Genomic DNA, 21829 nt, shown 5'->3' on the forward strand with positions numbered 1-21829 from the left:
TCACTGTCGCTTCGACAGGTTCCTTGTCCATGCCCGATGAATCCTATCGAACGGCGTCTTCAAGCTAGCGCGGCACCATAGGCCGCGTTGGCTGTTGGCGGTGCCTATGCGAATATTACAGGCGAGCATCCTCTTGGTTTGCACGGCCGGGCACCACCTCATCACCACGGTTTCGAGCTTTGTTGAAACAGCTGTCTACTTGTTGACAGGCATTCGATGGATACAAACGGCCCGAGCAAGCCAACGTCCCGGATCTCGCGCAGAAGCCGCCTCTTGATGTGACGGCTGTCCTATGGGAGCCGGGCCGACCGAATAGATGGAATCCTGCTGCAGAACTTCGCCTGGAATAGAATATCGATATGTTTCTAGGGGTGGCGGCGACACTGGCTCAAGGCATTAGATCAGGATAAGTCTTGTGGGGAGCGAGGATAGCTCCTCGAGGGATAGGACAGGAGAATTGTCAATTCGCGAGTTGGGGGCACATATGGGGATGACCGTGTTCTTTTTCATTGCTATGGATGCCATCAGCGGGTCGGCATGCAAGTTGGCTCGTTTTCAGGGATGCCGGGGAGGATGGCGGGATAGACGCCCTCAAGGGAAGCTTTGAAATGAGCAAAGCTGGATCCGAGCTCATCGGCCACACATAGGTGTTTGACAACGGGCCCGAACGTAGCCGTCTCACAGGAAGGTTCTGAAGCCATGCCCTTGAGGCTCGCGCCTGCGACGAGGACTTTCCCTCCCCGCATGACCAGTTCCAGGTCCTCGGCCCCAGTGAATATCGCCCGCGCAAAAGGGTCATCTTGGTCAGTTCCCTGATGGCCGCCGCCAAAAACGACGATATCAGCTACCTTACCAGGCTCGAGCGACCCGATGTGGGTCTCGAAGCCAACGGCCTTTGCGGCATTGACCGTCATCATTTCCCACAGAGTCTTTGGCTGCAGCTTTTGACCAAAACTGTGCCATGTTGCGTCTCGGGCGCACACAGCCTCGCGGCCCATGGTAGCAGATCCTGAAGGCAACCAGTCGGTGCCCAGTGCAACATTGACGCCAGTCTCAAGCAGATGACTCACGTTGAGCGTCTTTCCGTACAGAAATACGTTGCTCCGCGGCGACCAAATCACGCTCGCGCCACGCGAGGCGACGAGCTCAAAGTCCGCGTCGGAGAGGCCGAGAGCGTGAACCAAAGCCAAATTAGGGCCTATAATATCGGTACTGACCCCTCCTCCTCCGCCAGGGAGCGAGATATTGTCAAACCGCGAGTCGGAGAGGCAGCGGAACTCGTTGGTGGCCTCGGCATCAACGCCTTCGGCGATGTGCGCCATGTATCGATGCAGTTTTCCGGACGCTTCGGAGGTTATGGGTGCCATTCCGTAGTCGCAGTCGCCATGACGCAGGATGCCAGCCGAGTCGTCGAGCGGGAAAACGTCCCACGTGGCAACGGCGGAACGGATGCCTTGTCCTAATCCGGCCACGAAGTCGAGGTTGCGGGCAAGACCTGGTGCCATGGCACCGCCGACGATAGAGGTCGTCCCGGAGAAGAGGTGGCGTAGTTCTCCCCAGGTGGTGGCGGCGACAGCCGAGCCATTGATTGGGGCCTCGCGCTTGGTATGGCCTCGTAGACCGCGGCGCCAGTCATGGCGGTGACCGCATCTTTCGCCGATATCGGCGAGAGGGTTGATGGTCGAATATTCGATATGTTCGTGAGCGTTGATAAAACCAGGCGAGATGACCGAAGGCTCGGTGCACTCAACATAGGTCGCGTTACGGATTGCGTCAGGGCTGAGAGGAGATCGTGGGCCGGCATGTACAATCCGGTCGGACCGTACCAGGAGGGTGCCGTTGGAGAGAGGACCTCTGGACGTCAGGAGAGTGCCAGTGAAGACAATATCGCCCGATGTACCAGTGGAAGTAATGTTACACGCTGCATCAGCGTGCGAGAAAAGACTCGCCGCGGCCAGAGGCAACAGCTTTTTCATCGTGTCAGGTATGTCGAATGTTAAGCGGACCAGGAGGCAAAAACATGGCCAGTCGGCTATCTGGCGGGCGGAGATCCATGGCCTCGAGGAGAAATCGACAAGTGACAGTGCCAAGCTGGCACTGGGGAAGCCCCCTGTCCCTGGCCGAGCTGGCTGACTGAATCACTGTCGATTCCCATCTCGGGACATGCGGCAGCATGCTTATTCGACGGCGGCGGGGCATCTGCGGCAGACATGGATGGGACCGATGGAACCGATGGTGCACAGGCACAGGCCAGGGCATGGGACTGAACGAACTGCTGGTCATGCGGCTTAACGCGGGACAGCCGAGATTGTGCGAGCGAGGGACAAAGAAGGGAGCGGCTTGAATCAGAGAAAAGTCTTCCGTTGCTGCTTCGTCAGATGAGATGGAAAGATGTTGGCGAGTCGATTGATAAAAGTGATGGGACTCGGAGTCGCGGTCATGATCGTGGACTACGTACCAAAATTGTTGAAATTGTTCGCACCCACCTCTCCTCTCATTCTGACAGGTGACTTGGGGCGCTCCATGGCTCATGCCAGGTGACGTGATCGGGTGTTGAAGGGGGTGAAGGGCTACAGGTCCCAGGGATCACACCTTAGTACGGTGGATCCTGGTGGTACATCAGTTTGGCTCGGTTTTCTAAGGAAAAGAATGTATCTTGCTCCACCGCACTAGTGATAGATCTAGGTGGGCTTGGCAGGGACGTTCCTGTGGCAATGACAAAGAGTGGACCTGATTGGGCCGAATCGCATCAACACTGGCTGCCCTGCTGCCTTTCAGAGGGCGGTCGGCAAAGGCAAGAAGCAGGGCGATTGGAAGGCAGCGCCAATCCTGCGCCTTTGTTTGAATTCAGAAATGGAATTCTAACGCCAGCATCAACAAAGTCATCGCATTTCGCGACAGACCTCATACCACAACGCAGCGATCATAAAATCGGCCCTTGCTCCCACTCCGCAGTCGCTTCAGTCTCCTGAGCTACCACACCAACCAGCTTGGCCCATTTTTCGCACTCCACTCCACACCAGAAAACAAGTGACTCCGACGACAAGCGCACCGTCGACGGCCTCTCCCGACACCAACGACCGGCTCCCGTCGCGATCCCCTGCCACCGCCCGAGCCAACTGCCGCCCACGCTATCTCCCGTTTCTACCAGACACCACCGTCCATCCCCTCTCGCGTTTGGTGATTAAGCTTTGTTTGATCGCCCAGCTCACGAGGCCGCGACTCTACGCCACAGCGTGTCCATCGCTTGACCGCTACGTCGGGAAGGATTACATCCACGCCGAACCACCGCTTCTACCGACCGATAGCCTACCCAGTTTAACCATCAGCTTGACAAGATGGCGGAGGCAGAGCCCGACTGGAACACGGTGCCGCTCACAGACCGGTGGGTGCACAAGTCCTGGAAGGCGCGCAAGCACGCATACGAGGCCGCCGCAGCCCAGTTTGAAAAGACTGCCGACGAGTACGACCCCGCATTCAAGCCGTTTCTTCTCGACACAAGCCTTCTCAAGGCAGCAGTACTCGACTCGAACGTGGCTGCCCAGCAGGATGGTGTCGCTGCCCTGTGCGCATTTTTGAAATACGGCGGCCGGGAAAACTGCCTGCGCACACGAGCCCATACCGTCACCCCTATTTTGGAGAAAGGCCTTGTCTCGACAAGGCCACAGACCAAGGCATTCTCGCTAGAGGCCCTGCTGCTCTACATCGAGCTCGATGTTCCCGGGCCTGTCATCGAGGAGATACTGCCCATCTTGTCGGCCAAGCAACCCAAGGTCATCGCGGCCGCCCTCGCCACCCTCACTCAGATCTTCCACAACTATGGCTGCAAGCTGGCCGATCCGAAGCCTGTCCTGAAGGCTCTGCTCAAGGTATTCGGCCACGCGGACAAGAATGTGCGCGCAGAGGCAACAAACCTCACGGTCGAGCTGTTTAGGTGGCTGCGGGACGCCATCAAGCCGATGCTCTGGAGCGAGCTGAAGCCGGCACAACAGACGGACCTCGAAACCCAGTTCGAAAAGGTTCGCGAAGAGGCGACCCCCAAGCAAGAGAGACTGCTTAGGACACAACAAGAAGCCAAGGCCAGGGCACCCGCTGGCGGTGATGAGGAGTATGACGATGCCGATGACGGACCAGAAGAACCTGTCGAAGTCGATGTTTTCGACCTAGCCGAGCCGCAGGATATTCTCAAGTCCGTCCCGGCCTCGTTTTATGACCGCATGGCATCGCCCAAGTGGAGTGACAGAAAGGAGGCGGTTGAGGAGCTGTACGGCTTGCTGAAAGTGCCCCGCATCAAAGACGGCGACTTCCACGAGATAAACCGGGTGCTGGCCAAGTGCATGAAGGATGCAAACATTGCTGTCGTCACGCAGGCCGCCATATGCATCGAGGCTCTTGCCCAGGGACTACGAAAGGGGTACGGCAAGTACAGGGCGACTATCATGCAGCCCATCCTAGAGAGGCTCAAGGAGAAGAAGGTCACCGTGACGGACGCTCTCGGCAAAGCACTTGATCAGGTCTTTTTGGCCACCAGCCTGACGGACTGCCTCGAGGACATCACGGCATATCTGGTGCACAAGAACCCGCAGGTGAAGGAGAACACCACCAAATTCCTCGTTCGCTGCCTCAGAAACACAAGGGAGGTGCCCAGCAAGGCCGAGATTCAGAGCATGGTCCAGCTGGCCAAGAAGCTCCTCGCCGAGTCGACCGAGGGCCTGCGAGCCGGAGGTGCCGAGATTTTGGGGACCATCATGAAGATCATTGGCGAGCGAGGTATGAACCCCCACCTCGACGGTCTTGACGAGATTCGCAAAACCAAGATCAAGGAGTTCTTCGACAGTGCCGAGGTCAAGGCCAAGGAGCGGCCGAAGCCCATAATCGCCCCTCCGAAACCGGCCGCGGCCCCGCCAAGGAAGGTAATGGGCGGAGCCAAGAAAGCTCCCGCGAAGAAGGCGGCGGCGGCGCCTCCCCCTCCTCCCAAAGAAGAGCCTCTGGCCCCCCAGCCAACACCCAGGGCTGCTGCCGGCAAGCTCGGGATGCCCAAGGCGTCGGGGCTCGGTGGCCTGAAGGCACCCGGCAAGCGGGCGCTGGGAGGGCCCCCAGGAGCAGCATCTCCCCGCCGACCCCCATCCGCTGCGCCCCCGCCTACTTTCGACGACGAGCCCGAGTTCGAGCCCACCCCAATCCAACAACCCAAGCTGGGTATGGGTCGAGGTGGCCTAGCTGGTCGCTCTCTGGCCAAGCCAGGGACGCCTGCCCCGATGGCGGCTCCCCCCTCTCCTGCGCCATCGTCGGGTCTGATGATCCTGGAGCGTGCCGAGCTGGAAGAGCTGCGCGACGCCAACGAGAGGCTAACGCGATTGGTTGAGGAGTCGAGGCACGAGCGCAGCAAGCTTCTGTCGGAGATCCAAGAGCTCAAGAACCAGAACGCAGGGCTGATCGAGGACCACACACGCGACGTTCTCAGCATCAAGGCAAAGGAGACGCAGCTTGTGCGAGCGCGGAGCGATGCCGAGGCGGCCGAGGGCACCAACGAGCGCCTGCGGCGGGAGCTGGAGCGTCTTAAGAAGGCGCTAAACAAGGCAGAGTCGCATATGCAGGCCCAGAACCACCACATGGCTGAACTGCGGTCCAACATGGGTAGCCCAGTTGGTAGTGTCTCTTCGCCCACACATGACGAAGCCGGAATCTACCGCGACGGCGGCGGCGGCAGCTTCTCCAACGGGAGTGCAAATGTGAGTTACTGATCGCTACCCAGTCGTTTCGTACATCTACTTACCATGAAATATCAAAAGGGCCGTAACCGTATCAGTTATTCCAGTACGTTGAGTGAAGAAAAGGAGAATGGCAGCGTTGGAGACATGGCGCCACCGGCGCCCTACGGCGCTGGTGCTCGCAACAGCAAGTTGAGCCCCGACATGAGGTACGGCAACGGGGGAGCGTCGAGCCCGGCTCGCGGCTTCCGCAGAGATCCGGGGCCGCCCCCGGAGGAAGCCATTCCCATGCGTCCAACCTACTCGAGTGGCCACAGCAGCTATTCAGCGGGAGGCGGCGGTGGATCCGGCCCTGCCCCAGCCAACGGCGTCGAGAGCTGGAAGCGAGCGGCCGAGGTGACAAGCCAGCTCAAGGCCCGAATTGAACAGATGAAGGTTAGTCTTTCGACTGATGATTGATCTCGTTTCAAGCCAACGCTCGCATACTGACCTTTTCTCCTTCCTCGCACATAGGCAAAGCAAGGCTTCTCAAGACCATAGGTCGACACGCTGTGCCGTATGTAGACATTGTATCCTGGTGCTGGGATTGAGGATTAAGGGTACGGAAAGGGGGTCATTAGAGGGAACGTTAGGGCAAACAGCGGCTTCAGGCTTCGTCTTTTGCATTCTTTTGTTTGACATGTGTTCCCTTTTTACTTTTTTCCCCAACACGCTTGCTTTTTTCACCGGTCTGTTGTTTCCGTCTTCGACTTATTCGTGATATCCCCCTTCTCTTCTATATCTTCCCACCTTTGGGATCTTTGTTCCAGCTCATGACCCCTGTCTTCTCCCACCCCATATGCATTTTCTAGGCGCCTCCCTCTCTGCATATCCTTCATTGTTTTAACTCATGTTCTCTTTGTTCCACACGTACTTGCGCAAGCAATGTCGGTTGGTATACCGTGCCCAGTCGTCTATCTGGATATTCCTAATGTATCTTTTTTTCTTCCACCTGTTTCGTATTGCCTGCTCGCCGTCCTTCCCTTGCGGGAACGTTCCCCTGGTTGATAGATCATCCATGGATGGGTCATTGCCAATAGCTTGTGGGCAGCCGCTTAGGATTCCGCTGCAAGATATTTACGTATTAATAGGCCGCTGTAATTTTGGTTTCTGCACGGCGATTTTTCTATGCGTGACTGCCCTGAGATGCCCTCCCTGGTCTGAAGTCTTGTTCATTTCCTTTTGCCTGGAAATTAGGCGTAATCAATAGGCCTCCACATAAATCAGGGCACCAACTAGATGGCAGCCATCCAGAGCAGCTAGACAGAGGCAGCATAGGAGGTCCCTAGAAACGAAGCGGGCAATTCAGGCAAGTCCTTAGCTTCCTGCCGATCTGCGCAACGCGAAAGTCCAAGGTGGTACGGTGGCGGCGACTAGTCCGTCGCATTGCTGGCCTCACACCGCCCCACATTGGTATAAAATCCAATCGCCAGGGATGAAGCAAAATGGGGATCTCCCAAGGCCGAAAATGCTCTCCCGAGGCCGGTGTTGGAAAACTTCAAGCATCCCCAAGTCATGATGGCGACGCGAGACAGCGCCTTGCGAATTCACCTGCAAGAGGCCGCAATGGCCCACACGGCGGCATGGACCGGCGCGCTGCTCGCCACGGCGGTCGCGGCCTACTACATGTACCGCGGCTTCGCGGTGCGGTCGCGGTTCCAGCGGCTGCAGCGGCAGGGCGTGCCCATGATACCGCACCACCCCGTCTTTGGCCACCTCGGGGCCGTGGGGCGGCTGATGGCGGCCGAGCTGCCCGCCGACGCGCACGGCAACTACATGAGCGTGCTGATCCAGGACCACTGGCGCGAGCTGTGCCCGGCGGGCGGCGATGGCGACCTGCCGCCGCCACCGCCCGCCGTCTACGTCGACCTCTGGCCCTTCTCGCCGCCGTTCCTCGTCAGCCTGGACGGCGACGTGTCGGCGCAGTTCACGCAGGACCACAACCCGGACCACCCGGGCCTGCAGGGCCGCATGCTGCGCCCGCTGACGGGCGGCCGCGACGTCTCGGCGTCCAACGGCGATTTGTGGGCGGCGCGCCGCAGGGCCATGAACCCGGCCTTCAGCCCTGCCAACGTCGCGGCCCACGTGCCCGGCATCGCGGACGAGGTGGGCGTGCTGGTGCGTAAGCTGAGGGCCAGGGCGGGGAGGGACGGGGCGTGGGGACGGGTCTTTGCGCTGCAGGACCTGACGACGCGCCTGGCCCTCGACGTCATCTACAGGTTCAGCGTCGGCGTGCGCGTCGGCGACCAGGACGGCGCGGACCTCACCCCCGTGTCGTCCAGCCTCGTCGGCCAGATCAAGCTGCTGCGGTTCCACACCAACGTCTCGACGCTGCACCAGGTCTACAGCCCGCTGCGGTGGTGGAGCCTGTGGCGCAACGGCCGCGTCGTGGACTCTTTCCTCCTCCCGCTGATACGCGCCCGGTTCGGGCGGCTGGGCGAGGACGGGTCGTCGGAAGCGGACACGGCCGGACCGAAAACCCTGATAGACGTGCTGGCCAGGCAGCACGGCAAGCAGGCGGGCAGCGCAGACGACAGCATCCGCCAGGCGCTGGGCGAGACCAAGCACTCGCTCTTCGCAGGCCACGAGACCACCAGCTTCACGCTCTGCACGGTCCTGAACATGCTCGCGCAGCACCCCCGGGCGCTGGCCCGCGTGCGCGCCGAGGTGGACGAGGTGCTGCAGCGGGGGGAGGCGGCCGCCCCCAGCAAGGATAGCGGCGCCGACGACGACGACCCGACGGGGCTGGACCGCGTGCTCCGTCAGGTCCGCGAGTCGCCGCACGTGCTCAATGAGCTCGCCTACACGACGGCCGTCATCAAGGAGACGATGCGGCTCGAGACCAACGTCGGCACGCTGCGGGCCGGCCGCGCCGGCTTCAGCCTGCACGGCCCGGCGGGCTCGGGCCCCTATCGTGGTGTCGAGTTCCCGACCGAGGGGTGCATCCTGATGGACGGCAGCTTCGCCATCCACCGCGGCGCCAACGGCGGCGCCTGGGGCCAGAAGCCGCTCGAGTTCGCGCCCGAGCGCTGGCTGACGGACGACGGCGAACAGGAGGAAGGGCCGCGGCTCCCAACACCGCCGCGCAACGCTTACCGGCCGTTCGCCATGGGGCCGCGCAACTGCGTCGGGCAGCATCTCGCCATGACGGAGCTCCGGTTGGCCACGGCGCTCGTGGTTCGTGAGCTGGACGTCGAGTGTGCGTGGGACGAGTGGGACGAGATGATGTGGGTTTTCTTTTCTAGTTTTACTCTCCTACATTTTCCCCTTGTCAATGGCTAACCGTTTTTCGCCCTCTTCCCAGTGGTAACAAGGGCCCCAACGCTAAAAAGCCCATGGTTTTTGGCAGTCGGCTCTACCAGATTGGCCGGGACGGTGTGCCGCAGCTCAAAGATGGCATGCCCGTGCATGTGCGACTTCGCTTGGATAAAAGATAGGCGCTACCTTGTTTGGCTATGATGAATGTCGTCGATGTTGATGGGCTTGGCTTCTGATGGTGTCTCTTTGATCCCGCATGTCTCTTCTGGGTGGTATTTTAGTGGGTCCCAGGCCCCTTCCCTCTAATTCTCCCGTGGAAGGTGCAGAGAAGGCACAGGCTTCAATTCCAACTTGCTTTCGGTCCAAATCTTCAGGCAGGCAGGACTCGCAATTCTTGCGCAAGTCACTCGTCCCGAAAAGCATTCGTAATGCTGTCGGCGTGGCCTGCAGCGCCGCCAAACCAACAGTTGGGACCATCTCGAGGCACACGCGGCAAACACCCGTAATAACAGACGCCACTTTTGCAGCATCGGCGGACAGCAGCGAAGCACTTTCTGATGACCAGGATTCCAAGGTGGCCAGGGTACCCCGCAGATGGTGTTCGACAGCGACTCCATCGTCTCCTGGAATTAAGCCGGAGGAACAACACGCTCGCCTGTGTCTCAGGGGCCAAGACCGACGATGGGTTGTATCGACCGAGTTCATGACCCCCCGATGGCCATAGGAGTCGCTTTGTGACCTTTACTCGTGGAACGATGGCCTACACGCATGACAAAGATGGGTCGTCGTGCATGAGCAGCAAGGCCCGCAGCCCGAGGTCTGGACTGACGGCGCCCAGACAGCAGCGGCACGAGGGCGGCCCAGGGGTTACAGCGCCGCCGATCCCCCGCCCCCAGCTCGTTACCAGCCCTGCTTCGACCGGGGATGGACTGCCGCTGCGACGTCAGTCGCACAAGCCGCCGCTAACCTGACTTCGGCTGGGCCCATTTCTTCCGCCCGCATCTCATCCTGTTATCTCCTTGGAATGCTTCATTAAGGCGCCTCAGCCACCTGCTTTTGCCTCCTTTCTCTTGATCCGTCTCGCCTTGATGTCTGCGGCCTAGACGGTGCGCTCAATATCACACCTCAGGCAGCCCACAAGGCAGCAGCAGCACGCAAATCATGCGTCTCTTGCAGCATGTCCTCCTCCTGTCCGGCGTCGCCCCCTTGGGCACGCTGGCGCACTTGGCCAACCGGCAGTTCGACCCATTCCCGTCGCTGCCGCTGCCGTTTCCCAGCCCGCCCCGTGCGACGCCGACGCCGACGCCCTACGCGGTCCAGAAGCCGCCGCTGGACACGGACTGGACGTACGAGGTCGGCACAAACCCGTGGCCCAAGTACCCGCGACCCCAGCTGGTCCGCCATGACGGATGGAAGTCGCTCAACGGCCTGTGGACCTGGCGCTCCGCCAGCGGTGCCCGCGAGCTGGTCGCCCCGCCTTCGGGCCTGCTCGAACGCGAGGTGCTGGTACCGTCGTGCGTCGAAAGCGGATTGTCGGGCCTGCAGGAGCTCGATGTCGAGTACATGTGGTACGCCACCAACTTCAGGGTCCCTGGCGGCTGGGGAGGCCGCGGTACCACGCTGCTGAACTTTGAGGCTGTCGACTACGAGACGAGGGTGTTTATCAACGGCGTCGAGGTCGGCCACAACATTGGTGGCTACTTCCGCTTCACAGTCGACGTGACGGAGCACGTCTCGTACGACCAGGACAACCTCCTGTAAGTTTCCTTCGTTTTTGCCTTTTGAAGTAGCCCTCGGCATTGGCTCACACCCTCTATCACTGCAGTACTTTGTTTGTACATGATCCTACCAACAGGGAGGGTTTCCTTGTTCCTGCCGGGAAGCAGGTTTTAAACCCCTCGCACATCTTCTATCGGTCTTGCTCAGGCGTGTGGCAGTCGGTCTGGCTAGAACACGCCCCTGACGACTATATTACCGCTCTAGACGTTGCGGCGGACATGGATGGGAAGGGTAAGTTGGGATGGCAGGCACTGCCTGGAGCCCGCCCGTTGGTTAAACCACGTGAAGTTTGATCACTAGCAGATCAGCTGACGTAGTCTATGGTGCGTTTCGCCGCGCTTCTGCATCACAGTCACCATCACGGCTCACAGCGCTGGTCAAGCCAATGCCAGCGTCAGCGTATCGGTCACCGAGTCCGGCGGCGCCGAGGTTGGCTCGCACTCGGCAGTTGCGGACCAGTCCTTCTCCTTCAATGTGGACTCGCCGCGACTGTGGTGGCCCGACACCCCCAACCTGTACAACATCACCGTCAAGCTCGGCAACGACTCGGTGACGAGCTACACAGGCTTCCGCACCGTGTCGCGCGGTGTCGTCCAGGGTGTCCAGCGGCCATTGATCAATGGAGAGTTCCTCTTCCACTTTGGAACTCTTGATCAGGGGTTTTGGCCAGACGGCTTGCACACACCGCCCAGCTACGAGGCCATGGTTTTCGACCTGAAGCTGCTCAAGCGGCTTGGTTTCAACATGGTTCGCAAACACGTGAGTACATCTCCCTTCCATTTCAGTGATCCGTCTACCTGCTCATGCACCTTTCCCCCCTGCAGATCAAGATCGAGCCCGACCTTTTCTATCGGGCCTGCGACGAGATTGGCTTGATGGTGTATCAAGACATGCCATCCTTTCCCGTCGACAGACCCCAAGCGACCAATGACCAACAGGCCGAATTCCAGCGCCAGTTGGCCCTTATGGTCACCGAGCACCGCAGCTATCCCTCCATCGTTACCTGGATCATTTACAACGAAGGCTGGGGACAGATCAACGACCCTCCGGCAGAGGGTCCCTTGACCGACATGGTTCGTGATTTGGATCCGACTAGGCTGGTCAACTCGGTTACTGGCTGGAACGACCACGGCTTTGGCGACTATTCGGTGCGTCCTCTACCACCTACCTCCTCGGCCCGCCATCACCAACCCCATCTTATCCTTTGAAGCCAATACTGACATGAAAGTACAGGACAATCACAAATATGCCTCTCCCCAATGTGGCACTCCCTTCTACTCGCGCCCGTCGTCTCCGCACGACTCCAATCGGATAGGCTTCCAAGGAGAATTTGGCGGCGTCGGGCTCAACACTACCATCGAACAGTACGCCTGCTCTGCTTCCACCTTTCCGCCCTCCTGCAGCGTTATGCGCCGAGCTTGTGTTAACCTTGGATCCCACCCGCAGTCTCTGGAACGTGAAGCAGGCCATCGATCAGGTTGACCAAACATACGAGATCAACAAGGACAAGGACTCCTACAACTACCGCTCGCACCAGCTCCTCACGGAACTGCGCGACCAGACGGAGCGCTTCGAATGCAGTGGCGCCGTCTGGACACAGACCACCGACGTTGAGGGTGAGGTCAACGGGCTCGTTACGTACGACCGCCGCGAGATGCACGTCGACGAGGAACAGTGGAGAGCAGACATCCAGGCTCTGTACGCGGCTGCCGCGAGCAGGGGAGGCAAAGTCGGCGGCGGCACCGGCGCTGGCGAGTTCGATGCAGGTCGCCTGATGATGCAAAGTTGACTGTCTTGGGAATGGAAGCGGCATTGAAGCGAGTTTACGTTTCTCACAGGTTTACGTGCTTGATTTTTCAAATCAGCCTCGAACTCACGTACACTTTTCGTTTTGCTATTTTTAGACCGACATCTACAGGTATCGGAACCGTGCCGATGCAGCCAAGACGTGTTATACGTGACAGCCTGCCAGATCTGCCTTGGCCGCGCGCCCAGACATCAATCTTCTGCAGTGTTCTCGTTGCATCCCGCCTTTTCGGTATCTCTGCTCGCCGTCGGTCGCGTAGCGTAGCATCTGCGTGGACCTGCTAGTCGCTGGAAAAGGAAGGCCGCAGAGAAGTAGACGAAAGGAACACAGCAATGTCCAATCGCCGTCGTCCGCTTTGATCCGAGCCATCCGCTGACTGTCCAAAACACTTCTAAGCCCAGCTCAAGCACGAGGACCGGTGAGCTATCGCATCCTTCAGGGTCCGACTTCGCCTCGGCGTCCCGTCGCATCTCAAAATTAATGCAAGCTCACGCGTTGCACCGTTCCACGGGCCTGGCCTCCCACGGATCTGCGTACACGTGCCCATCACACACACGTGCAACTAATCCCATCCAAGATAGAAATCGCGAGTACGACATGTGCCCACGTGTGCGTTACAGTCAAGGGAGCCAGTCAAGTGAGGCGGCCCCTTATTTAAAAGGCTCAGGACCGACACAAGCTTCCAGATCGCGTCCTTATCACGCTATCTCGCTATGCATAGTTGCTGCAATAACGGGGATCTTGCAGCCAAATAATCTGCACGAACAACAGGGAAACGCAGCCAAACACCGCACGGGTCCGTCAGCCTAGCGAGCTCTGGGCCAAGTGGGGGTGGAGGTCAATATATACAAGCGGTCCCGAGGCAGTTCATGGCTACCACTCGAGCCCGATTTATATATTAACTCGCCACCACCTGCCCTTCTCGTACCTAGCCATTGCATCATACGGCGTCCCTCACCCAGGAGCGGCCGCATCTACTGCAACCTTGCCAAGGGCGTTGGCTCGTCCGTTCCAGGGCCCAGGCCTGGGCGCGCCAGCCATCACGCACCCTCGACCAGAGGAAAACACTTGGCCCTGTTTGCTTGGGTCCCATGCTCCCGTTGGCTCGCCGCACACCCTGCGACTCAATTTCCCTTCCCGCTCGCTCGTCCCGCCCTTCGTCTATGTTGCCTTCCGCCCTCGCCAAGCCCTTGCGCACAACGCAATACCGGGCGGAGGAAAAATAGAGATTTGCCAAATAACGGGATGGCCGCGCGCGCCAGGGTCCACCGACGGTTTTTTTTTTTTCGCCGCGGCCTGGACCCCCTTGGCCTCGGAACCAGCCGGGCGGTATTGTTCCTCAACATAAGATGGTGGATTATACGGACGTTCTGCGGCTCCACGTCCCACTTGGGACACACAACGTCCTCTATCTGCTTATTCGACGAGGGAAAGTCGATAGTGGCTTAGTTCCTGCACCTGCCGAGAAGAAATGTGCTGACTCGCCTGCAGAATGCCCCTCTTGACACACGGCCGCACCTCCTTGGGTCCTCGTGACTCCCCAGACCGCACCAGCCGTTATCGCGTCTACGCACGACGTGAAGGGAGGAGGGCATGGCGCCCGCGGGAACCCCCTGACGTCCAGAGGAAAGCCGTCATCTTGGGGCCAGCACACGAGCAGAGCGGGACTATGGCCGTGAACAAAAGTTCACCCACACAACCACATGCATCCCGGGACTCCCCCCACCCTCCCTGACCTCTGGCACCTTCCCCTTTCCCCCATGGCACTGCCCTCCTCACCGCCAGCGGTGTCTCCTTATCGTTCCAGAGTTTCCCGGTTTCTGCTGTCATGCAATAATATTGGCACGCTTAGGCCGCGCCCCTTTACCTGGTTAGGAAGCTGCCGGGTGGTAGTCTCTCGTTCCTCACATGCGCAAGACGGGCTTACGAGCACGAAAGTGCTTTGCGACGTCGGTCTCCAAAGGTACATGTCGGCGTGGAGTAATCTGCGGCGTCGATGTCGTGTCGTGAGGTCAGGATTAATGGCCGCGGAAGGGATGGGTGGCTCTCCTATCTAAGCGCTCGCGGGGAAGATAAAAAGGGGGCATGTCCCCTGGCCATAGCTTGATCGTCTTTTCCATCAGAGCAAGCACCTCCTCGTCTTCCCCGTCGTCTTCCCTGAGCAGCTTCAAACCATTGTCCCCTCCAACGGCCACCCCCACGAGCCCCAAACCCGTCCATCAAAATGGTCGGCCTCAAGACTCTCGCGCTGCACCTGGCGGCCGTCCTCCCCGCCCTCGCGGCGCCGGTGGACAAGCCGGCCGCGGCGCAGGCGGTGCCCAACAGCTACATCGTCACGCTCAAGCAGGGCGCCAGCGCGGCCTCTTTCGAGAGCCACTTGTCCTGGGTCGGCGATGTGCACCGCCGCAGCATCTCCAAGCGGGACACGACGGGTGTCGACAAGGTGTTTAACCTCGGCGCCGGCTTCACCGCCTACTCGGGGTCGTTTGATACCGCCACACTACAGGAGATTAAGAAGAGCGCAGAGGTAAGATACTATAGTTGTTGTTCCCCCTCCAACCTCTAGCCAACAACGACTGTTCTGACCCGATGGGGGGAAAAAAAAAGGTCGCCTTTGTGGAGCCCGACCTGGTCTGGGACCTCTACAACCTCACCACGCAGCCAAACGCGCCGTGGGGGCTGGGTAGCATCTCGCACCGGACGCCCGGCAGCACCGACTACGTCTACGACGCGGCCGGGTCGGCCGAGGGCCTGTACGCCTACATCATCGACACGGGACTAGACACGGAGCACGTCGAGTTCGAGGGGCGCGGCTCGCTCGGCTACAACGCCTACCCCAACACGGAGTTCGTCGACAAGATCGGCCACGGCACCCACGTGGCCGGCACCGTGGCGGGCAAGACGTACGGCGTGGCCAAGAAGGCGTCGGTTGTCAGCATTCGCGTTTTTGACACGGGATCGGTTAGTCTTTTTTTTTTTTGCTACCTTTTCAAACCTGGGCCATTTTCTAACCTTGGATGCCGCAGTCCACAACCGCCATCGTCCTCGACGGCTTCAGCTGGGCCGTCAACAACATCACGGCCGAGGGGCGCCAGACCAAGTCCGTCATCAGCATGAGCCTGGGTGAGTGAGCCGCTTCTCTCTCTCTCTCTCTCTCTCTCTCTCTCTTTGCTAACGTCACCTCACCCAACCAGGCGGCGGCCGTTCCGAGGCCTTCAACGCCGCCGTCGAGGCCGCCTACCAGGCGGGCGTGCTCACCGTCGCGGCGGCGGGCAACAGCGCGTGGGACGCGTCGCAGTACTCGCCCGCGTCGGCGCCCAACGCCGTCACCGTCGGCGCCATCGACGTCGGCAACGCCATGGCGTGGTTCTCAAACTACGGGCCCGTCGTCGACATCTTTGCGCCGGGCGTCGGCGTCGAGTCGGCCTGGATCGGGTCGTCGCACCGCGAGGCGGACGTGCTCGACGGCACCTCCATGGCCACCCCGCACGTCTCGGGCCTGGTGCTGTACCTCAAGGCGCTCGAGGGCGTGACCGCGCTCGGCAGCCCCGCCGCCGTTACGGCCCGGCTCAAGACGCTGGCCACCAAGGACGTCGTGACGGGGCTGGAGGGGACAGATAGCCCCAACCTGATTGCCTTTAACGGCGCGACTGCCTAGACGTGGTTGTGTGTGTATATGGTGTGCTTGGATGGTTAATAGATGATGGGCGTTGGGCTATGATTAGGCTGGGTGATGATTATGGAATGGCGGGATATTGCACGGCATGTTAGCTTTGATTTACGACATCAACTCCGCGTCTCGTTCGCCCCGACCCCTATGGTGCACTTGCCCCTCAAAAAAGTCTCAGATTGACGTGATGGTATCCGAACATGTAGGGGATATCCAGATGTAATATTATTACCGAGAATCCGGCTCAGTGTTTATGCTTGGCTTAAAAATCGCTCGCTTAATCATTCTCATTACACCCTCTTTGTGGGCTTATCCGTCTTCACAGCCCTGGTATCGGCTTCCATGCAATCTTATCCCACCCATTGCTGCTGGAGGCGTACCACACAGAACCATCGACGCCGGTCGTGACCGCGTGGACGGCCCCCGCCGCGGTCCTTACGAGCGACGGCGCGCTGTTGGCCACCGCACCGAGGTCCTCCCACTTAGGGGTCGACACCGGGGAGTCGATGGCGAAGCCGAGATGCTTGAGCCTGCCGTCGTCCTTGCCCACCGCGACGACCTCTATCCGGTCCTTTTTGGCGCCCGACAGGGCCACGGCGGGCACGCTGGCAAATGTGTCGCCGCCCAGGCTCTCGGTCTTGCTGTACCCGGAGCCGGCGGACCAGCTCCAGTGGTGCAGGCGCGCGTCCCTGCCGAGGCCGAAAAAGTCGAAGCGCTGCGACGAGGTCTCGAGGAGGACCGGGTCCGTGCCGGGCGCGTAGTCGCCGCCCATGTCGGTCCAGTTGCCCCAATTGGAGGGGATGAACTGGCGGTGCCAGGCCGAGGACCCGGCGGTGCCGTTGCCGTATACGACCGTATCGTGGAAGGCGTCCGAATCGCGGCAGACGATGCTGAAGCGCGACGCGGGGACCAGGTCGCCGGCGCCCGACCACTCGTACGTGACCGCCTCCCAGCTAGCCTCGTTGTCGATGCGCTTGTGGATCATGCCCGGCGCCGTCTTGTTAAGCGTCACGTTGGGCGCGCGCATCCACACGTCGACGCGGCCGTTGCTCGGCGAGCACAGCGTCGGCGGCTCTGTCGTGGCGCTGTCGGGCATCCCGACGTCGGCGAAGAGGGTCGCGTCGACGCCGCCGTTGGGCGACCCCAGGCCGACGTGCCTGACCATGGTGCGCTTGTTGGACGGCGACACACCAAACAGCGACACAGTCGCGCCGCCGCCCCACGTGCTGGCCGCCGATGTCCAGGCGAGGACGGCGGGGGGGCCGTTGAAGCTCCCGCCGCGCGACGTCCAGTTCCCGTACGAGTCGCCACCGCCGCCCGGCACAGATGACACCTGCTTCCAGGAGCCGTCAGGGGCGCGGGCGAACAGATGCGCCCGACCGTCGCCGCCCGCGACGGCGGTCACTGCCTGTGCCGCGCACACGGTGCTGGTGCAGCTGCTGGTCCCTGACGGCATAGTGGCTGCGGGTGTCGAGGGTGATGTAGACGCCGGCGCCGGGGCATCCCCAGAGCCGGGGCGGCGGAAGACGACTAGACCCAATACGCAGCCGAGCACGATGCCAATGACTATCAAGCCAACAACGACTGCCACTAGCCAGGCTCTCCTCCGCCGCCACAAAGGGAGGGGCTCGGGTGGTGGAGGTCCAGCCTGAGAAGCAAGCAGGCCATCGTGGTGCGAGTAGTGATGTCCACCGGGGCTCTGGACTAGCTTCTCTGCCGGGATGGGAACGGCCTCGGGGTAGTTTGAATCTATAAATTCGGGGTACACTGCCGAAGGAGTAAAAGCCTGTGGGTAGTTTGCCGTTACAACCTCGGGGTAGTTGGATTCGGCAACCTGGGGGTATGCCGTGTAAACTTGATCGCGAAGTGCTTTTGGGCTCGTTGGGTCGTCATTGATGTTATCGGACCGTGGTGACGCCTGGTGCGGTTGCAGCTCATGCTCGAGTTGCTGCTGGGCTCGAGCCGTTGGCGGCCCAGTCGACATGCTAGGAGGGCTTCTAGGAGGGCTTCTCAGGCGGAAGCAGCAGGGTTAGGGGGGTGTGTTGGATTGTGATGATGGAGGATAACCGAGAGCGGTCGTCAAGGTGAAAGAAAAAGAAAAAGACAGAAAGTATGGGGCCGACAGAGTAATGTGCAACCGGAGAGTAAGCGTAGCCGCTGCGGCTGAGCAGAACAGGCCAATGGGAAATCTGCGTCCCTCGGGGTTGCACAACTAGGAAATCGGGTCCGTAAGCGCGAGATTGCTGGTTAGCATTCAGGCAGGATCGACTTTGAGGCCAACTAGAAGAAGCATAGTGCTGGGGGCCTTCCCCACGATCCTGCGTCAAGGCGCCGGCCCCCAATCTCATGCACTCAAAGAGGACGCCAAAGTTTGGGTCAATCAGACATCGTGTCTTGCCCAGGTTGGGGAGGCAATGGACGGCGACGACGACAGCCACGGCACCTTGCCTTGGACAAGACCAAGGGGGGAAAGGCGGACTGGCTGCCGCTGCCATGGGTGGTAAACTCGACATTGTAATTTGTAGCTGGGGGGCCTCGCAGGCGATGCGATGCGTCTATTTTTGCTGCTGTTCACTCAGAGGCCGCAGCCTGATGCAGGGACCCAACGGGACTGACGTAAGCTCAGCCACCCGCGCCTTCTGGACTGGACCAGCTCAGCGCATTCCTTCCAAAGTCCCTCCAAAGCTAGGCCCACATCCATTGAAAAGAATTATGTCTCACTTCCAACACCTCATAGTGCTGGGTATCAGATATGTTGGTGGCACAAAGCGCTCTTGCTATTTTTGATCTAACGGTGATGCCCGTATCTAGGCTATCTAGGCACACCCGGATTGACGGAGCCGCGTGGTTGCCCATCGCAAGGCGGACTGACGACCTCCCAAAATGAATGTACCCTCGCCCCATCTATCGATTGGCCCAGCTTCTACCCGGGCAAGCGCTGCCCATAGTCGATATAATGGCGCCTACAGCGACGGAGTCACGTTCGGCTTGGCCACAAACGCCGGGCGCGCGTTGACGCGCGCGTGCCAGGCCCGAACGTGCTGGGGCCCGGAGCCCTCGTCGCCGAGCGGCGCCATCCCGATGTAGGTGGCGAAATCGATGTTGGTGACGGCCGCGATGTCGGCCATGGAGAAGAAGGCGCCCGCAAGCCACTCCCGGCCGTCGCTCATCTCTTTGTCCAGCCAGGCCACTGCCTTTACCAGCGCGGCGCGGTTCGACTCGCCAAACGCCTTGTGCTGCTCGACCACCCGGGCCGTGAAGGGGTGCGCGTGCCTCCAGAAGTTGGCGATGGGCTGCCCGACCTGGAACTCGGCGCGCCGGATCCACATGTCGACCTGGGCCTGCTCGAGCGGCGTGCTCCCAAACAGGCGCGGGCCCTTGTCCGGGTGCAGCCCCTCCAGGTAGCGGCAGATGGACACCGTCTCGGCGATGTGCGTCTTGCCGTCGTCGAGCGTGAGCACCGGCAGCTGGCCGAGCGAGTTGCGCGCCAGGAGGTCGGCCGACTTGTGCTCACCCTTCATCAGATCGAGCATCACCGACTCGACCTCGATGTCCTTCTCGGCGCAGAAGAGCCTCACGCGCCGCGGGTTAGGCGCGGGATCCGGGAATGTGTAGAGTTTCATCGTTGCTGTTTTGGTCTTGCGGACGGCTTGTTGAGAGAGGAGGGGAGAAGATGGCGAGGTGGGATGTCGAGAGTCATGCGAGCAAGGGAGAGCCGAGGTTCGTTTTCTCGTGGACCCGGGTCCATTTATACTTCTAGCAACCGCCTGGCGCGGCTTAAACGCGGCTGCTGGTTCGGCCCCTCGTGACGACCGAGGTCCCCGCAAATACCACCCCTCGGCATCATAATTGCCCATTGGCTACCCGAAACCCGGCCAGGATGGAGAGGCGGAGGCCAAGTCACGCCGTGATATCCATCAAAGGCACGGTGCATGTGGAGATTCTTTGTCTTCACCACGGTGAGAATGGCCGAATAATGCAACGTTAGGTGAGCGCATCTGGCAAAAGTACCGCCTGTTCTCGCGTCGACCAGTGGGTGGGTTACATCCGACTACATCGAAATCGACAAGAGATCGCGACCACACTGCGGTCGAAAGAGGTTAAGGACTTCCCTCCCTGCTTTCGTCAATCCGGCGCTCATTGCTTCAAAGCTAGACAACGGGCCGCCGGGGCTAGTCGACGTGCGGATTCGAATTACATTCAAGGAGGAAAACTCGCCCATTATAGTCACCACTGCAGTAGGCGCGGGTCTAGATCGACCTGCATCTTTTCGTCTTGCTTGCTGGCCCCTTTCTAGACCGGAGCTCCAGAGCAATGATAGGTATCTTGTCAACTCGTTTTGATGCGCCTGAGAAAAGAATGGCAGTCTCCTGATACTATAGATGAGCTATGTTGGTAGCTCGCATTACTTATTGTCTTGCCGATACCCCCAGCCCTATCTTGTCGTTGTCGACCCCTACTCGTGCTCGGCGCAGGCTGCCCAGGCCGAGCCATAGCTCATCCGATCCACGGCATGGGATGGAGGAAACCCAACTCGCGGGGAACGAGCCATGGCCCGCGCAGGAATACTTTTCCGGCGCTGCGTCTTTGTAGGCGCCGGCCGTTTCAGCCGCCCCAATCTCGGAGCCGTAACGGTCTAGGGCAGGAGGCATCGTACCCGGGCCTCCAGCAGCGCCACGACTCGAGATGGTCTCTTTTTCTTCATACCCCCGCCTCCATGATGCCGGAATTTCTCCGGCATTCATTCTCTATTTCACGTGTGCGGAGATGACGCCATCGCCCGCTGGCTTCTCTTCAAACGTGGGTATAAAAACTACCGCTTTCTCGCCATGAACAGACGCTATAAAAGGAAAAGAAACAGTTACATATCAGAAAATTCTCTCTACTTTGCCTACACCGCCCTGGCGCTCCCCATCCCTGCAGGGGACGCCAGCACCAACCGGGCAGCGGCCACCAGCATATCCAACCCTTCTGACGTCGGCGCCGTCCTTGGAGGCCTCCTGGGCGGGGCAGCGGGAGCAGTCACGGCGGGCGTAGGCGCGGGGGCGGCAGCCGGTGCCGCTGCTGGTGGCAGCAAGGGGGCCGACAAATGGGGCAAGAAGGGAGGCAAGAAATGGGGAAAATGGGCCTAGGGCAAACCGTGAGGGCGCCTCCGCCATCGCGTTGATTCGCAATACAACTTTGGGACGAAACTTTTAAAACTGGTAGCGTTGGCGGGAGTTGGAAACATTTGCTTTTTTTTTCGTTTATCGCATGCGGGAAGTCGCGTATAGCTTTGTAGACGAAAGAAATATTGTCTTGCACTTGGGGAAGCTACGTTGGGAAGGGCATATAGATGGCCTGTGATACGGGAGTGGCTAATGCTACAATCTTCGTCTTCCACGAAAGCTGCTACTCGCCTCTTCCCCACCCGGCACCAGAATGATGAAGGCTTTTTGCTCGGATGAGTAGACCGGATCCATATCACAATCCGTTATCTTGCGTTGCCCTCCCAGCATGCCATCGGAATCTCTTTGGTAGTGTCAAATTCTCACCCTGCAACCCAGTTCGGCTGATAATGAAATT

At 59.9% G+C, this 21829-nt stretch overlaps 9 protein-coding genes across 9 annotated transcripts; 5 read left to right on the forward strand and 4 right to left on the reverse strand.

Moving 5' to 3' along the window:
* Positions 1-483: 483 nt before the first annotated feature.
* On the reverse strand, positions 484-2472 carry GGTG_02396 (hypothetical protein). Its single transcript, XM_009220168.1, has one exon. The coding sequence runs from the start codon at positions 1974-1976 to the stop codon at positions 525-527; it is 1452 nt and encodes a 483-aa protein (XP_009218432.1). The 5' UTR covers positions 1977-2472; the 3' UTR covers positions 484-524.
* Positions 2473-2802: 330 nt separating this feature from the next.
* Positions 2803-6865, forward strand: GGTG_02397 (hypothetical protein). Its single transcript, XM_009220169.1, has 3 exons — positions 2803-5732; positions 5793-6146; positions 6225-6865. Exons 1-3 carry the CDS (start codon positions 3339-3341, stop codon positions 6249-6251), a joined length of 2775 nt encoding a protein of 924 aa, XP_009218433.1. The 5' UTR covers positions 2803-3338; the 3' UTR covers positions 6252-6865.
* A 324-nt stretch (positions 6866-7189) lies between these two features.
* GGTG_02398 (hypothetical protein) lies at positions 7190-9381 on the forward strand. The gene is made up of 2 exons (XM_009220170.1): positions 7190-8977; positions 9055-9381. Exons 1-2 carry the CDS (start codon positions 7266-7268, stop codon positions 9185-9187), a joined length of 1845 nt encoding a protein of 614 aa, XP_009218434.1. The 5' UTR covers positions 7190-7265; the 3' UTR covers positions 9188-9381.
* A 528-nt stretch (positions 9382-9909) lies between these two features.
* On the forward strand, positions 9910-12799 carry GGTG_02399 (hydrolase). Its single transcript, XM_009220171.1, has 6 exons — positions 9910-10765; positions 10834-11018; positions 11140-11546; positions 11612-11935; positions 12021-12151; positions 12234-12799. Exons 1-6 carry the CDS (start codon positions 10170-10172, stop codon positions 12574-12576), a joined length of 1986 nt encoding a protein of 661 aa, XP_009218435.1. The 5' UTR covers positions 9910-10169; the 3' UTR covers positions 12577-12799.
* Positions 12800-14674: 1875 nt separating this feature from the next.
* Positions 14675-16405, forward strand: GGTG_02400 (oryzin). Its single transcript, XM_009220172.1, has 4 exons — positions 14675-15121; positions 15202-15555; positions 15621-15717; positions 15789-16405. The coding sequence occupies exons 1-4, from the start codon at positions 14819-14821 to the stop codon at positions 16250-16252; spliced, it is 1218 nt and encodes a 405-aa protein (XP_009218436.1). The 5' UTR covers positions 14675-14818; the 3' UTR covers positions 16253-16405.
* A 178-nt stretch (positions 16406-16583) lies between these two features.
* On the reverse strand, positions 16584-18202 carry GGTG_02401 (hypothetical protein; the record flags this gene model as incomplete). The annotated part of the gene is made up of 2 exons (XM_009220173.1): positions 16584-18118; positions 18172-18202. 2 exons carry the CDS (start codon positions 18200-18202, stop codon positions 16584-16586), a joined length of 1566 nt encoding a protein of 521 aa, XP_009218437.1.
* An 801-nt stretch (positions 18203-19003) lies between these two features.
* Positions 19004-19989, reverse strand: GGTG_02402 (hypothetical protein). Its single transcript, XM_009220174.1, has one exon. The coding sequence runs from the start codon at positions 19885-19887 to the stop codon at positions 19228-19230; it is 660 nt and encodes a 219-aa protein (XP_009218438.1). The 5' UTR covers positions 19888-19989; the 3' UTR covers positions 19004-19227.
* Positions 19990-20673: 684 nt separating this feature from the next.
* Positions 20674-21140, reverse strand: GGTG_02403 (hypothetical protein; the record flags this gene model as incomplete). The annotated part of the gene is made up of 1 exon (XM_009220175.1): positions 20674-21140. The coding sequence occupies exon 1, from the start codon at positions 21007-21009 to the stop codon at positions 20674-20676; it is 336 nt and encodes a 111-aa protein (XP_009218439.1). The 5' UTR covers positions 21010-21140.
* On the forward strand, positions 21094-21396 carry GGTG_02404 (hypothetical protein; the record flags this gene model as incomplete). Its single annotated transcript, XM_009220176.1, has 1 exon — positions 21094-21396. One exon carries the CDS (start codon positions 21094-21096, stop codon positions 21394-21396), a length of 303 nt encoding a protein of 100 aa, XP_009218440.1.
* Positions 21397-21829: the final 433 nt, after the last annotated feature.

The sequence above is a fragment of the Gaeumannomyces tritici genome (assembly GCF_000145635.1).
Source record: "Gaeumannomyces tritici R3-111a-1 unplaced genomic scaffold supercont2.1, whole genome shotgun sequence".
NCBI classification, from domain to species: domain Eukaryota; kingdom Fungi; phylum Ascomycota; class Sordariomycetes; order Magnaporthales; family Magnaporthaceae; genus Gaeumannomyces; species Gaeumannomyces tritici.